The 17,500-nt window shown below is 39.3% G+C and overlaps 1 protein-coding gene across 1 annotated transcript in view; it reads left to right on the top strand.

The window, feature by feature from the left end:
- Positions 1-11,800, top strand: part of LOC118816510 (C-type lectin domain family 4 member M-like) — an 11,882-nt gene extending 82 nt beyond the window's left edge. The window contains exons 2-4 of the mRNA XM_036582928.1: positions 2,435-2,577; positions 11,463-11,569; positions 11,671-11,800. Coding sequence (XP_036438821.1) covers positions 2,435-2,577; positions 11,463-11,569; positions 11,671-11,800 — 380 coding nt within the window. The remainder of the gene's footprint in view (positions 1-2,434; positions 2,578-11,462; positions 11,570-11,670) is intronic.
- The last annotated feature ends 5,700 nt before the right edge of the window (positions 11,801-17,500 follow it).

The raw sequence follows: 17,500 nt of genomic DNA, 5'->3' as shown, positions 1-17,500 counted from the left end.
GGCACGGTGGCACAGTGGGTAGCGCTGTCGCCTCACAGCAAGAATGGCCTGGGTTTGATTCCCGGCCGGGTGACCAGGGTCATTTCTGTGTGGAGTTTGCCTGTTCTTCCCGTGTCTGTGTGGGTTTCCTCCGGGTACTCCGGTTTCCTCCCACGGTCCAAAAACATGCAGTTAGGCTAATTGGACGTGCTAAAATTGCCCCTAGGTGTGAATGTGTGTGTAATTGTATATGTCTGTCTGTCTGTCTGCCCTGCGATGGACTGGCGACCTGTCCAGGGTGTTATCCTGCCTTCCGCCCAATGACAGCTGGGATAGGCTCCAGCACCCCACCGCGACCCAGAAGGATAAGCGGTTTAGATGATGGATGGATGGATGGATAGATCAGGTAAAGAATATGGATTAGTTAAATCACACCACAGTGGTGTTTCAGCTTCAGAATGAGTGTCTTAGGAACTTTTCTGTTTCTCCTTACATTTTCTTATTTAGACTTTCTAAGACCTGATAGACCCACCATGAGGTTTTTCTTTTTTCTCTCACCAATCAGTTCCTGAACTCCTGAACACTTTAATGATTTTTTTTTTATTAAAACATACAATTAAATTTATAATGATGTGAAATAAAACTACCCACAACTACACTAATTTGTCTTCATGCAAGGACCAGTACTACCCAAACCACTGCAGTTGCTTATGTTTTCACAGAATGCTTTCCCTACTAGCATTGTTGAAGTTTGTACATGCGAGTGGAGAGACTTCTGTATGTGAGGGTGGTGGGGGTGTTGAAATTTGTATGTGCAAGTGGGGGGGTGTGGGTTGTGGTGAAGTTTACACATGCGACATGGTTGGGGGGACCACACTTTCATATGTGGTCAATTACTTCTAGCTAAGATAAACTGCTGAGAGACGTGCAAATGTGTGAGCACAGGGGTGAATAGTTGTTCCATCGGCAGCAAAACGACTCCTCTTAAAGGCACAAATACCCACCCCACATTGAGGTGGAAGCCATTGACGTGGCAGAAATGTTTAAGTGGCATCTGGGGTGGCCAGTAAGATTTCAGGAAAGGCCCTGGTCACTCCAGCCACCCCTTTAGAATCTTGTATGCTTTTGGATCCTTTCACTTTCATTTGAATCACCCTCTTCACCACATGGCTCCCCCACCTGGCTCAGACTCTCTGTACCAAGTTCTCTTCTTAGGTTATTACAGTTCTTATGTAACTCCTTCTGGCAGCACCTTCTGCAGCTCAGGAACATTTTGTTCGTTGTCTAACCTTTAACCATGTACAGGTGGCAGAGGCTACGTTCACATTACCAGTGTGAAGTGGCACAAATCCAATTTTTTGCCCTAATGTGACTCAGATCTGATGTTTTCAGGGCTGTGTGGACACGCAAATCTGATCTTTTCAAAAGCAACCTGAGTCACTTTTACATGTGGTCCTAGATTGGATACGTATCCGATGTGTGGCCATGCGACCTTAATATGAACGTTCAGATCGGAATTCATGCACTTTTTTCAGACTGCGCGTGCGCCATCATTCAGCGTTACCATGGCAGCAGCGCCGAACAGAAGCTAAAGCCTGTAAATGGTGGAAAAGAGACACATCTCACCCTTTCCGCAAAAGGTTAGGCTAGTGGCGTTGTGGAAGTTCATTCACTGCAAATAAAGACACAGGCCAAACCACAGTAGTTCAAACTAAGGTGGTTCTAACTAACCTGGCTCAGACTGCTGTGGTCCAACCGAACTACGACGGTTTTGGGAAATTTTCGTTTGTTGGTTGGATGTTGGTTAGTTCTACAATACTACACTGGTTTAGCAGTGACCTCCATCAGGAAACACACCCTGTTACAGTTACAGAAAAAAAGACAGTAATCAGACTAGTTACATCAAAAATATATACATTTAAAAAAAATGCTGAATTCATGTCAGAACAGAATACAGTCTGCTCTGAAATGAAATCAGGGCTTCATCGCTTTAAACCGTTCAGTGCTTCAAACATGTATGCATGAAATGCAGGCATTACAGTGAAAAGTTAAGTGCGATGCACACAAGACAGTGTTTTAAAACAACATAAACAGTACATGCAGGTTTGCATTTAAAGGAATGAAAGGCTGAATTGGTGTCACAGTGTCAGGAAGCTGAATCTGAATGTGTTCTTGTAGCTGAACTATTTTCTGGCCCTGATTTCTACAGTTTATAAATGTGTATGTATTGACACAGCATTAGTAGATATGTGCATTAAAAATATCAGACCGTCATCGTCCTCAATTCCCTTACCAGTGTATCCCATAATGAAGAAAAATACCAGTACAGTAATTCCTCTTTAATGTGAGGAATAATTATCAAGGATTCAATAATCTGACTGACTGGTGTGAAAGAAGAAAATAACTGTGGTATTAAAGTGTAGAATGAATCTCTGTGTTTGTGTTCAATTCATAGAGAAGACAAAGCAGCAGGACTGGACATTTTTCAAGACCAGTCTTTACTACATCTCTACTGAGAGGAAGAGCTGGAGTGAGAGCAGACAGGACTGCAGAGAGAGAGGAGCAGACCTGCTGATCATAAACAGCAGAGAAGAACAGGTGAGAGAGAGAGAGAGAGAGATTGTTTATGTCAGACCATACCAGCACAAATATGTGTGCAGTAAGTTACTTTTCCTCTCTGTTTCTGAGAATGTTCATCTGATTCTTAACAGAACTTCACTGAAATACTGAGACGAGGACAGACAGCTTGGATTGGTCTGACTGACAGAGGGGGTCTGGAAATGGGTGGACGGCTCAGCACTGACCACTAAGTAAGAGATCACTGAACTGAACTCTGGTGATGGGGCAGTTAATGACTGTCACTCCTCACCGCTCTGATAAACACAGTGGATTCTCTGATTCTCTCTTTCAGGTTCTGGGCAAGTGGAGAACCCAACAGTCATTTAGGAGATGAGGACTGTGTTGTAACTGCAATGAAATGGGCTGATTTTCCCTGTAATCACAGGTTTGTTTGGATTTGTGAGAAAAGTATGTTTAACTAACAGTGTTTTAGAATGAATTTCAGTGAATATCAGGAATATCAGCAGTTTGTTTGGATCTGTAAGGGAACATTTAGCTAAACTTCTAATACTGAACTTTGGAAGTGTGGAAAATATCCCTGCAGATTTCAAGCAAGCAAGCAAGCACAGAGGTTCTGCTTCTTGGTCCAAAACCTGCTAGAAACAAACTGTCTAATTTTACACTTAAACTTAACAATTTCTCAGTTGCATCAACTCCATCTGTATAAAATCTTGGTGTCATTATAGATCCTGATCTGTCCTTCGACGCACATATAACTAATATTACCAGAACAGCCTTCCTGCATCTCTGCAATATTGCTAAATGAAGAAATGCATCTCTACAGGATGCAGAAAAGCTAGTTCATGCATTTATTACTTCAAGGCTAGATTACTGTAATGCCCTGCTGTCTGGATGTCCCAGCAAAAGCCTTAACAAGCTTCAGTTAGTCCAGAACACTACAGCCAGAGTCCTTACTAGAACCAGAAAGTTGACCATATCAGCCCAGTTTTATCAACCCTACACTGGTTACCAGTTAAATTTCGCATCGATTCTAAAATTCTCTTACTGACCTATAGAGCTCTAAATGGACTCGCCCCTCAGTACCTGAGTGAACTTCTCTCCCACTATGAACCGTCACGCCTACTTAGATCACAAGGTGCTGGTTTACTATTAGTACCTATAATTAATAAAGGTACATCGGGGGGAGAGAAGACTCATACAAAGCCCCCCAGCTTTGGAATAATCTTTCTGTTAATGTTCGGAACTCAGACACAGCCTCAGTCTTTAAGTCTAGGCTAAAAACTCACTTGTATAGTCAAGCCTTTGGTAATGAGTTTTCCCTGTCAGATCCAGACCTGACAGAGTCTCTGCTGCTCTGTTAACACTGTAATCTGTGATCAGTCACTCTTTACAGAACTAACTCTGTGTTTTCCGTTCTTTGCTGAGTTGAACAGCTGCCCATCCTGTGCGTCTGATGCTGTTGCTTCTTCTGCCTTGATCGGGGGCCACTGCTCGCCAGCCTTCTTGATCGGCTTGACCACCATTGAGCTTCATGCTGTAGCGTTGTACAATCCTCACCCTCATGAACTGACCCTCCTGATGATGCTGCTGCTGCATAAACTGAAACTAATCTAATCAACCATTGCTCCACCTGTTTTCTCCGCTTTTTACTAAAACTTTATACTAACAATGTTTGCTATCCGGTGCTGACCAGAGGACGATGGGTTCCCCTTTCTGAGTCTTGGTTCCTCTCAAGGTTCCCTCCTCCTGCTCTTAGGGAGTTTTTCCTTGCCACTGTCGGGACTGGCGACGCTCATGGGGGCTTGGACCCAGATTTTTTTCTGTAATGCTGATTTTTTCTGTAAAGCTGCTTTGTGAGAACACCTGTTGTAAAAAGCGCTGTATAAATAAACTTTGCTTGCTGCAGATTTCTTTGAAAAACTGAAAGCAAGTCTCCAGTAAAGAACGGAAGCCGTGAAATGTGGCCACATTATATGCTGAAAAGACTGATATTATATGAAGTTGTCGAGGCTTCTGTGTAATTTTCTGTTTAATGTATAATTTCTGACTGTTTGTAGTGAGACATGTAATCAGACGTCAGATGTGAGTTCACAAGGTTTGATTGCCCCCTGGAGGATGAATGAAGTCAGTGCAGGATCTGTTTATAATATGTAGTTGATTGTCTTTTAAGTATTCGTCTCATACATCTGATTTTTTTGTAAATGTTATTGTTTTTATTATGTTTACTTTTATTATGTTTATTAGTTTCATTTGAAATGTTAAACTTGTCGCTGTGTAAGAATTTAATTGTCTGCTACATTTAATAGAGATGACAGATTATCTAATAGAAATAGCAATAAATTATGATTCTGTGTTTTTGGTGACATTTGTTGTGATGTTTTATTTTAAAAATGTATTGATGTTTTATGTTATTACTGTAAATATTCTACTGGTCCTGACTGGAGATCAGATATCAGTTCCAGGTTGTACAGTTCTAATGTATCAGTCAGTGAGCAATAACAGTACAAAATACACAAGTATGATCGGCTCATAATTTATAAAGTACCTTGATTTCTCATTTTAAACAGGCTGAATTTGGGTGTCGCATCATAATTATCCACAAGAGGGCAACAAACACCATCTCAAAGCAGATTCAACAATAATCAGTTATACACATTTTTCTGTATAATATACCAGCAACAGGTTTAACTGACAATCAAATATTACTGTTTCTCCCAGAAGTGATTCCAAAATGAACATGTTTCTGTGAACATGAATGACATTTATTTATTTGCATTTTCTGCTTTGGTACATAACAAAACTTGTCTCAAAACCATCATGAAACAATGTCTCAGACATCAGCCACTGTGCTCTATAACCATTTCATGAAATTACTTTATATAAGGAAGCTTTTAGCTTTTAGACTGTCTTTAACCTCTTAATTCTGCAGGAATTTTAAAGAATGTCTCTTTTAATAGCTAAAACGCTAAAGAGCTGCACTCAGACTACATTCAGTAATGACACATTTAAGTGTAAAACAAAACTGCTGAAGATGGAGGACGAAGATTTCACTTCAGCATTTTTAGTTCTATTTTGATTCCTCTCTAAAATAAGAGTATATTTCCATGCCTACACATTTACTGAGGAACTCACACATCACACGTCAGATCCCAGAGTAGTATGTTTAACATACACTATATGGCAAAAAGTTTGTGGATTTATTTCAGGTGTTTCAGCCACATCCATTGCTAACAGGTGGATATAATTAAGCACATAGTCTTGCAGTCTTGATAGACAAACACTGGCAGTAGAACAGGTCATACAGATGAGCTCAGTGACTTTAAACATGGCTCTGTCATTGGATGCCACCTCTGCCACAAGGCAGTTTGTGAAATTTCTGTCCTGCTAGATCTGCCCCAGTCAACTGTAAGTGCTGCTATTGTGAAATGGAAGCGTCTAGGAGCAACAACAGCTCAGCCCCTAAGCGGTAAACCATGCGAACGTGCAAAATGGGTCCGCCGAGCACTGAAGCACTCAGTGCTTTCCCTCTGTTGAATCACTCACTAATGAGTTCAAAACTCTGGAAGCAACATCAGCAAAACAACTGCACATTAGGAGCTTCGCAAAATGGGTTTCCATGGCCGAGCAGCTGCACACAAGCCTAAGATCAAAATGCACGATGCCAAGTGTCAGATGGAGTGGTGTAAAGCACGTCACCACTGGACTCTGAAGCAGTGGAAATGTGTGCTCTGGAGTAATGAATCAAGCTTCACTATCTGGCAGTCTGATCTGGGTTTGGTTGATCCTTGGAAATCATTACCTAATAGAATACATAGTAACAACAGTAAAGTTTGGTGGGGGTGGGATAACGGTCTAGGGCTGATTTTCAGGATTTGGGCCTCTTAGTTTCAGTGAAGGGTAATTTTAATGCTACACCATACAAAGGCTTTTGGTCTTGGCCATTGAAAAACAGAGTGAAAGAGGGTGAAAGAAGGATAACAAAGTATGCAGAAGAACAGATGGACTACAGTCTGTGATTGTAGAACTACAAAGTGCACCTAGATGGTAAGTGGAACTTATAAAACGGACAATGAGAGTAGATACAAATGCAAACTCCTTGCACTTCAAGGGTGATAGCCGTTTAAACTGGTCAGCAAGTCTCCTAATGTGGTCAAGTTCACACTATTAGCTTATTATCAAAAATCTGATAAGCCTTTAATAGTCTGGTCACTTCTCCTTAATGAAATTTCTCAATGTGTCTTTTTAGTGTCATTCTGTCTATCATTTCCTCCTTCAGCAGACTGAATAGAATCTGACACTTGTTTGGCTGCTTTTCTTAGTTCTGCAATATAAAAGCAGTACAACATGCATAAATGTATTTTACTTAATCATATTTGAGTGAATATAATTATTATATTCACTTAAATATATACATATTTTATTTGAATTCAGGTAAGCTGAGGCTCAAGGTTATTTGCACATTTTAACCCAAAACCCCCATTTTGAGGAAACTGCTAATATTTCTAGACATCATTACTTGTATTAAGTGTTTTTTAGTGAGTTAACATAGTTTAACTTAAAGTTCTCACCTTACGTGTGAGGGGAATTTTCTCATTTTTCTTTTTTATCTTTAGTATAAAGATATCTAACACAATCTCTCGCCAATAGAGAAGCTACACGCAGCAGAGATACATCCTGTCTGCAGTGTCAGTCAATCTGCTTCATGTTTATGATTCTGTAAGGTTAAAGTGCTGCAGTGTTTCCAGTGTATTATAGTCATTTATATGGAAATGGACATTCAGAATGAACCTCTTCAGTACCAGAACATGGAAAAAGAGGACAAAACCTCTCAGTCATTTGGAGAGAGTCAACACAGAGGTAAGTACTTATAAACTGACCCACATGTCCACACACAAAGAGCCATTTCAGAAGAGAATGGACACTTTCATTCACCTCACTAGTCTGTTAAAGGTGTATTTGTGTGTGTTTGATGTTTAGGAGTGTTCAGGCTGGCTGTACTGTGTCTCGGTGTGATGTGTATCCTTCAGGCAGCTCTCAATATTGCTCTGAGACTGTACTGTAAGTTCAGCGTTTATACCTTAAAACACTTTATGAACTGGAACACACTGATATATTCTTGTTTTTATCCATGTACAGCGGCAGTCAAAAATATTTGCTCAGAAAACTCATCAGCTCCCAGTTTGTTAGATACTCCTGCTTTGTACCTATGAGGTCAACCAAACTTAAACGTCCGTTAGATGTACAGTACTGTGGAAGAGTCAGATGACTCCCACAAACCCTCCCACCATAATCCTTTCATTATTTTCATTTTCAGTTAAAATGCCATTAAGTATAAGTACACAGTCTTTGACTTTTCCCTTCCTTGAGTAAGTTTCTTATACTTTTGCATGCAAAAATTTGAACACCCTCATCTGAACATTATATGTTTTCCTCATTTGATTTTCTAAGCGAAAACAAGTTTACACATATCAGTGTCTAGGGCCGGACTGGGGTAGGAGTTTGAAATGGGTGTTTATATCTATGTTCACAAAAAGTGGCTAACATTTGGGAAAGAGGGATTTTGTTGTGGGTGATACTTAAAAAATAAGTTGAAATCTTTGGGCTGAGCAAAGTAATCAAATGTTTTTTTTCTGCTCTTTCCCTGTCTGGTTCCCCTGTGTTCTGATCTGTGGTCTGTCGTGACGCTCCTTGTGCTGCACAATGAACATGTAAAATATATTTCATGTTAAGAGCTGAAATAACTACTTTTAACAATGTTCCCATAAGTACACTGGGTAACCTAATGTAAGCTGTACCTGGAGCTCTCCCTGAACTTGAAGGTGTCTCATGCTCTCTTTCTGGCTGTGTTTCTCCATCTTTGCAAAATCAAAATGAAAACACAAAGTTAATTATGAATCTACACGCATATATTTGTTCTGAAGTATCTAGCACCATATAGCATCACCAAACAATGTCTGCAATGCATACTATGTGGCTCAAGCTTTACATTGTGCTAGGATAGAAAATACTGTATGCTTTATTGAAAAAAAGCCTCTAAATCAGATCCACACTTGTTTAATACAACGTATGCTTTTGAAACATCCATGAATGCAACTGTGCCTCAGCTGAAAAGCACTTTTTCATGCTAACCGCAAGAAACAAGACAAGATCTTCTCAAGAGTCACACAATCAAACTGCTGCATACTGATTGGTAAAACTGCACTTTTAAGAGTATCTATCTATATTTTGTGAATCTGGGCTGCACAGTGAAGCATCAAATGAGAACCAAGCAGCTTCTTCGTCCAGTGCTTTTCTTTTTTTGTCCTTTCCCTCTCCGCACCACACTTTTCTCTATTTCTTGCTGAGAGCTGATTAGCACAAACTCACAAACGAGCGGGTAATGAGTGTTTTTTTCATGCTACATCACGGCAGAAAGACGTGATCTGTGAAACAGGACTGCAGAGGCAGTGTGTGTTCAGAAGCTGTACTGTGTTGTTCAGTTCATTATACATTGGAACATCATTTAGCCAGGCCATCCAGGTCAGTGTCAGTGTCACTGATAGGCACTAATAATAAGTTTCACCTACTAATAAGTAACTAATAAGTACCAATAAGTTACAAATGTAAATGTGGTGTTTATCTTCAAATTTAAGTGCACCATTTCTGTTTGGTTTACACCTGCATTTGTAAATGAATATGCTTCATGCAGACACTCTCATTTCCCTACTTCCATTCATTTCTTGATGTTTGTTAGTGATCAGTATGTTAAAAAAGCTCTGAGCAACTCTTTTTGACTGCAAGTGATGAATTTAGTAATAATTCTCTATTACTTTCAGTGACTGACCTGGACCAGACCATCTGTACCAATCAAACTGAAGAGACTTACACCAGCCTGACAATAGAAAGAGATCAGTTACAGAAAGAGAGAGACGAACTCCAGAGGAGGCTTTCTGAACTGGGTTAGTGAATTTTATACGCTCCTAATGTCTTCAAATGTAAATAAAACTGTACTGAGTTGGACCAGTTTTATGTTAGTTTGCTAATGATAACACATTTATCGGTTCTCTTTGTCAGACAATACTGTTGTTATAACAAGCTGTTCTGCATCTGTCTGTGTTGTATTCATGTTAGTATTGGCTTTTCATCAAACCACTGCAGTTTTCATTTGCACAGCTAATTAAGAACAGTGGTTAATGTTACTTGTATCTTTGCTCATCTGCTAAAACGAGCTTTCAGCGGCTCTTATATAGTGAGCTGTCGACTGACTGGCTCCAGAGTCAAGACTGTTAAACAATTACACTAATAACGCTGTCATTTACCACTGAAATACTACATCTAAAATAACATAGACTGTCTTTGTTTATCAAATAAAGTGGTAAATGTGGTGAAATCTGTGATCTCCCAGGACATAAGCTGCTGCCCTATGTGTACAAATATTAACAGTGTACTGTATAAATGCCTAATATGTTGTATTAACACATTTTAAGAACTTCCAGTGTACACTATGTTGTGGTTACTATGAGAAGACACTCACATATAAAATGCTAAAGACCGGATATGAAACCAGGAACCACCCGTCTCCCCCAGCATTAATACAATGTAGTGAAGTAACACATTGAGCTACAGTGACTGTTTGCACAATCTGCACTTCTGGATATAAAAGTTTCTTTTTAATATGATGGAAACCATATTATTTACATTTGTTTTCCAAAGCTAACATATTTCAAGTTATTAAACCAAGAATTAAACAGACGTAGCCCAACCTCAGTGTTGTGGTCCTGACTGGCACAGATATTTGAAGTAATATTACTTTTCATGGGTTTCAGTAAAGCTTCATTTTTCGCTCTGGTTCATAATGCAGTAAGTTACACTTTATCTGCAAAGGTTAGGCTACTATTGAGCGGCGTTGTGGAAGTTCATTCACTGCAAATAAAGACACAGGTCAAACCACAGTAGTTCAAACTAAGGTGGTTCTAACTAACCTGGTTCAGACTGCTGTGGTCCAACCGAACTACGATGGTTTTGGGAAACAGTTGTTGGTTGGATGTTGGTTAGTTTTACAATACTACACTGGTTTAGCAGTGACCTCCATCAGGAAACACACCCTGTTACAGTTACAGAAAAAAGACAGTAATCAGACTAGTTACATCAAAAATATATACATTTAAAAAAATGCTGAATTCATGTCAGAACAGAATACAGTCTGCTCTGAAATGAAATCAAGGCTTAATCGCTTTAAACCGTTCAGTGAAAAGTTAAGTGCGATGCACACAAGACAGTGTTTTAAAACAACATAAACAGTACATGCAGGTTTGCATTTAAAGGAATGAAAGGCTGAATTGGTGTCAGAGTGTCAGGAAGCTGAATCTGAATGTGTTCTTGTAGCTGAACTATTTTCTGGCCCTGATTTCTACAGTTTATAAATGTGTATGTATTGACACAGCATTAGTAGATATGTGCATTAAAATATCAGACCGTCATCATCCTCAATTCCCTTACCAGTGTATCCCATGATGCAATAAAAATACCAGTACAATAATTCCTTTTTAATATGAGTAATAATTAACAAGGATTCAATAATCTGACTGACTGGTGTGAAAGAAGAAAATAACTATAATTTTAAAGTGTAGAATGAATCTCTGTGTTTGTGTTCAATTCATAGAGAAGGCAGGACAGCAGGGTTGGACATTTTTCAAGAACAGTCTTTACTACATCTCTACTGAGAGGAAGAGCTGGAGTGAGAGCAGACAGGACTGCAGAGAGAGAGGAGCAGACCTGCTGATCATAAACAGCATAGAAGAACAGGTGAGGGTGAGAGAGAGAGAGAGAGAGATTGTTTATGTCAGACCATACCAGCACAAATATGTGTGCAGTAAGTTACTTTTCCTCTCTGTTTCTGAGAATGTACATCTGGTTGTTAACAGAACTTCACTGAAATACTGAGACGAGGACAGACAGCTTGGATTGGTCTGACTGACAGTGAGACAGAGGGGGTCTGGAAATGGGTGGACGGCTCAGCGCTGACCACTAAGTAAGAGATCACTGAACTGAACTCTGGACATGGTGCAGTTACTGACTGTCACTCCTCACTTCTCTGATAAACACAGTGGATTCTCTGATTCTCTCTTTCAGGTTCTGGGCAAGTGGAGATCCCAACAGTCATTTAGGAGATGAGGACTGTGTTGTAACTGCAATGAAATGGGCTGATTTTCCCTGTAATCATAGGTTTGTTTGGATTTGTGAGAAAAGCATGTTTAACTAAGAGTGTTTTAGAATGAATTTCAGTGAATATCAGGAATATCAGCAGTTTGTTTGGATCTGTAAGGGAACATTTAGCTAAATGGTCACCAGCCTGTGACTGAATAACAGCATATTTGTATTGAATTCATAACTGTCACTCTTTTAATTACATTTGGATTACAAAATATTAGCGCTTACATTGAATCCAGAGGTTAAAGACCTCAGCATCACTGAATGTGTTTGGTGTTTATTTGATTGTGAGAAGCAGAAAATTCAACCAACTTCTAATACTGAACTTTGGAAGTGTGGAAAATATCCCTGCAGATTTCAAGCAAGCAAGCAAGCCCAGAGGTTCTGCTTCTTGGTCCAAAACCTGCTAGATACAAACTGTCTAATTTTACACTTAAACTTAACAATTTCTCAGTTGCATCAACTTAATCTGTAAAACGCCTTGGTGTCATTATAGATCCTGATCTGTCCTTCGACACACATATAACTAATATTACTAGAACAGCCTTCCTGCATCTCTGCAATATTGCTAAATTGAGAAATGCATTATCTCTACAGGATGCAGAAAAGTTAGTTCATGCATTTATTACTTCAAGGCTAGACTACTGTAATACCCTGCTGGCTGGATGTCCCAGCAAAAGCCTTAACAAGCTTCAGTTAGTCCAGAACACTGCAGCCAGAGTCCTTACTAGAACCAGAAAGTTTGACCATATCAACCCTACACTGGTTACCAGTTAAATTTCACATCGATTCTAAAATTCTCTTACTGACCTAGACCTCTAGACCTGCCGGAGTCTCTGCTGCTCTGTTAACACTGTAATCTGTGATCAGTCACTCTTTACAGAACTAACTCTGTGTTTTCCGTTCTTTGCTGAGTTGAACAGCTGCCCATCCTGTGCGTCTGATGCTGTTGCTTCTTCTGCCTTGATCGGGGGCCACTGCTCACCAGCCTTCTGGACCGGCTTGACCACCGTTGAACTTCATGCTGTACAACCCTGTGCAATCCTCACCCTCATGAACTGACCCTCCTGATGATGCTGCTGCTGCATAAACTGAAACTAATCTAATCAACCATTGCTCCACCTGTTTTCCCCGCTTTTCACTAAAACTTTATACTAACAATGTTTGCTATCCAGTGTTGACCAGAGGAGGATGGGTTCCCCTTCTGAGTCTTGGTTCCTCTTAAGGTTTCCTCCTTTTGCTCTTAGGGAGTTTTTCCTTGCCACTGTCGCCACTGGCGACACTCATGGGGGCTTGGACCCAGATTTTTTTCTGTAATGCTGATTTTTCTGTAAAGCTGCTTTGTGAGAACACCTGTTGTAAAAAGCGCTATATAAATAAACTTTGCTTGCTGCAGATTTCTTTGAAAAACTGAAAGCAAGTCTCCAGTAAAGAATGGAAGCTGTGAAATGTGGCCACATTATATGATGAAAAGGCTGATATTATATGAAGTTGTCAAGGCTTCTGTGTAATTTTCTGTTTAATGTACAATTTCTGACTGTAGTCAGACATGTGATCAGACGTCAGATGTTAGTTCACAAGGTTTGATTGCCCCCTGGAGGATGAATGAAGTCAGTGCAGGATCTGTTTATAATATGTAGTATATTGTCTTTTAAGTATTCGTCTCATACATCTGATTTTTTTTTGTAAATGTTATTGTTTTTATTATGTTTACTTAACAATTTCATTTCAAAACTTGTCGCTGTGTAAGAATTTAATTGTCTGCTACATTTAATAGAGCTGATAGATTATCTAATAGAAATAGCAATAAATTATGATTGTGTGTTTTTGGTGACATTTGTTGTGATGTGTTTATTTTAAAAATGTATTGATGTTTTATGTTATTACTGTAAATATTCTACTGTTCCTGACTGAGGATCAGATATCAGCTCCAGTTTATACAGTTCTAATGTATCAGTCAGTGAGCAATAACAGTACAAAATACACAAGTATGATCGGCTCATAATTTATAAAGAACCTTGATTTCTCATTTTAAACACGCTGAATTTGGGTGTCGCATCATAATTATCCACAAGAGGGCACCAAACACCACCTCAAAGCAGATTCAACAATAATCAGTTGTACACATTTTTTCTGTACAATATGCCCGCAACAGGTTTAACTGACACTCAAATATTACTGTTTCTCCCAGAAGTGATTCCAAAATGAACATGTTTCTGTGAACATGAATGACATTTATTTATTTGCATTTTCTGCTTTGGTACATAACAAAACTTGTCTCAAAACCATCATGAAACAATGTCTCAGACATCAGCCACTGTGCTCTATAACCATTTCATGAAATGACTTTATATAAGGAAGCTTTTAGCTTTTAGACTGTCTTTAACCTCTTAATCATGCAGGAATTTTAAAGAATGTCTCTTTTAATAGCTAAAACGCTAAAGAGCTGCACTCAGACTACATTCAGTAATGACACATTTAAGTGTAAAAAAAACTGCTGAAGATGGAGGACGAAGATTTCACTTCAGCATTTTTAGTTCTATTTTGATTCCTCTCTAAAATAAGAGTATATTTCCATGCCTACACATTTACTGAGGAACTCACACATCACATGTCAGATCCCACAGTCTAATGTAATACCTTTCAAACTTCATACATTACAAGATATTTCAAGCTTAAAAGTCATTTTAAAAACAGAAGTATGTATAACATACACTATATGATGAAAAGTATGTGGATTTATTTCAGGTGTTTCAGCCACATCCATTGCTAACAGGTGGATATAATTAAGCACATAGTCTTGCAGTCTTGATAGACAAACACTGGCAGTAGAACAGGTCATACAGATGAGCTCAGTGACTTTAAACATGGCTCTGTCATTGGATGCCACCTCTGCCACAAGGCAGTTTGTGAAATTTCTGTCCTGCTAGATCTTAACCCAAAACCCCCATTTTGAGGACACTGCTAATATTTCTAGGCATTATTACTTGTATTAAGTGTTTTTAGTGAGTTAACATAGTTTAATTTAAAGTTCTCACCTTACACATGAGGGAATTTTCTCATTTCTCTTTTTTATCTTTAGTATAAAGATATCTAACACGACCTCCCGCCAATAGAGAAGCTACATGCGTCAGAGACACATCCTGTCTGCAGTGTCAGTCAATCTGCTTCATGTTTATGATTCTGTAAGGTTAAAGTGCTGCAGTGTTCCAGTGTATTATAGTCATTAATATGGAAATGGACATTCAGAATGAACCTCTTCAGTACCAGAACACAGAAAAAGTGGACAAAACCTCTCAGTCATGTGGAGAGAGTCAACACAGAGGTAAGTGCTCACATACTGACCCACACGTCCACACACAAAGAGCCATTTCAGAAGAGAATGGACACTTTCATTCACCTCACTAGTCTGTTAAATGTGTATTTGTGCATGTTTGATGTTTAGGAGTGTTCAGGCTGGCTGTACTGTGTCTCGGTGTGATGTGTATCCTTCAGGCAGCTCTCAATATTGCTCTGAGACTGTACTGTAAGTTCAGCGTTCATACTTTAAAACACTTTATGAACTGGAACACACTGATATATTCTTGTTTTTATCCATGTACAGCGGCAGTCAAAAATATTTGCTCAGATACTCATCAGCTCCCAGTTTGTTAGATACTCCTGCTTTGTACCTATGTGGAAGGGTCAGATGACTCCCCCAAACCCTGCCACCGTAATCCCTTTCATTATTTTCATTTTTCAGGTAAAATGCCATTAAGTATAAGTACATTTATTGTTCAGGGTCAGAAAAAAGCAGACAGTACATAAGCCTCAATAACTATATGTAATATTTTCAATATCTAACTTTTTCAGTAGTTATTGTGTCCATTCTTCACCTCTTGTACAACTTCTGTTCTTTTTAAGAGACTTGCTTTCATTTCTAGTTTTTCAGGCTGGGAATCATGGCAGGACTTGGGCACAGCACTCACACACATACTCACAGCTACTGTATCTGCATGAACAGGAGTTTAGTATGTACAGTATGTTAGCCACTTTCTGTTCATGCCATCCTTTGAAAAGAACACTTTGGGAATTAGTCGTTTGGGATTTTGTTGTGGGTCATACTTAAAAAATAAGTTGAAATCTTTGGGCTGAGGGTCTTTAGTGCTAGGATAAAAAAATACTACATGATTTATTGAAAAAAAGCGTCTAAATCAGATCCATACCCTTGTTTAATACAACATATGCTTTTGAAACATCCATGAATGTTATTGTGCCTCAGCTGAAAAGCACACATTTCTCATGGTAATTGCAAGAAACAAGACAAGATCTTCTGAAGAGTCACATCAAACTGCTGCATACTGATTGGCAAAACTGCACTTTTAAGAGTATCTGTCCATATTTTGGGAATCTGGGCTGCACAGTGAAGCATCAAATGAGAACCAAGCAGCTTCTTCTTCCAGTGCCAGTTGTGTCAGAGAGACTGATTACAGTACACAGTGTTAAGAGTGCAGCAGAGACCCGGGCAGGTCTAGTTATTACAGTGTAACTAAAGGGAGAGCCAAAAGGTAACAAAGACATGAGGGCTCCTGGAGATGTCAGCGTCTCTCTGCTCCATCATCAACAAACTTGAGTGAACACATTGGAGCAGCAGGATGACGGCACCAACACTCCCAGTTTACCATAATTCTTTATGTCCATGAACCCCCAGTCCTACACCTTTTTATCTAGCGAGGAAAATTACCAAGGGCTTGACCAACCCTATTTCCAAAAAAGTTGAGACGCTGTGCAGAATGTAAATAAAAATAGGATGCAATGATGTGCAAATCATGTAAACCAAGGACAACATATCAAATGTTGAAACTGAATTTGTTTTTGTTTTTTGAAAAAGATATGCCCATTTTGAATTTGATGCCAACAACATGTTCCAAAAAAGTTGGGACGGGGGCATGTTTACCCCTGTGTTTCATCTCCTCTTCTTTTAACAACACTCTGTGTTTGGAAACTGAGGAGTGCGGTTGCTGTAGTTTTGAAAGAGGAATGTTTTCCCATTCTTGTTTGATATCAGATTTCAGCTGCTCAACAGTTCAGGGTCTCCTTTGTTACACTTTTCATTTCATAATGCGCCAAATGGTTTAATAGGTGACAGGTCTGGACTGCAGGCAGGTCAGTTTAGCACCCAGGTTATTTTAGTATGGAGCAATGCTGTTGTAATACACACAGAATGTAGATTAACATTGTCTTGCTGCAATAATCAAGGCCTTCTCTGAGAAAACAAGTCATCTGGGCAGCAGCATATGTTGCCAAAACATGTATATATCATTCAGCATTAATGGTGCCTTCACAGATGTGCACGTCACCAATGCCATGTGCACTAATGCCCCTCCTATACCATCATGAATACTGGCTTTTGAACTGTTCACTGATAACAAGCTGGGTAGTCTTTAGCCTGGAGGACGCAGTGTCCATGATTTCCAAAAAGAGATTCAAATGTTGATTTGTCGGACTACAGGACACTTTTTTCCACTTCCCTCAGACCATTTTAAATGAGCTCAGGCCCAGAGAAGGTGGCAGCATTTCTAGATCCTGTTTATATATGGTTCCTTCTTTGAGTTTTAGAGTTTTAATTTGCATTTTTAGATGCAGCGATGAACTGTTTTCACAGACAGTGGTTTTCAGAGGTGTTTCTGAGCCCATGCAGTGATTTCCACTACAGAATAGTGTCTGTTTTTAATGCAGTGCCGCCTGAGGGCCCAAAGATCACGGCCAGCAA

Source organism: Colossoma macropomum, unplaced genomic scaffold, assembly GCF_904425465.1.
Source record: "Colossoma macropomum unplaced genomic scaffold, Colossoma_macropomum, whole genome shotgun sequence".
NCBI lineage: Eukaryota > Metazoa > Chordata > Actinopteri > Characiformes > Serrasalmidae > Colossoma > Colossoma macropomum.
Note: the sequence above shows the minus strand (reverse complement) of the source record. Positions and strands in the feature narration are given on the sequence as shown.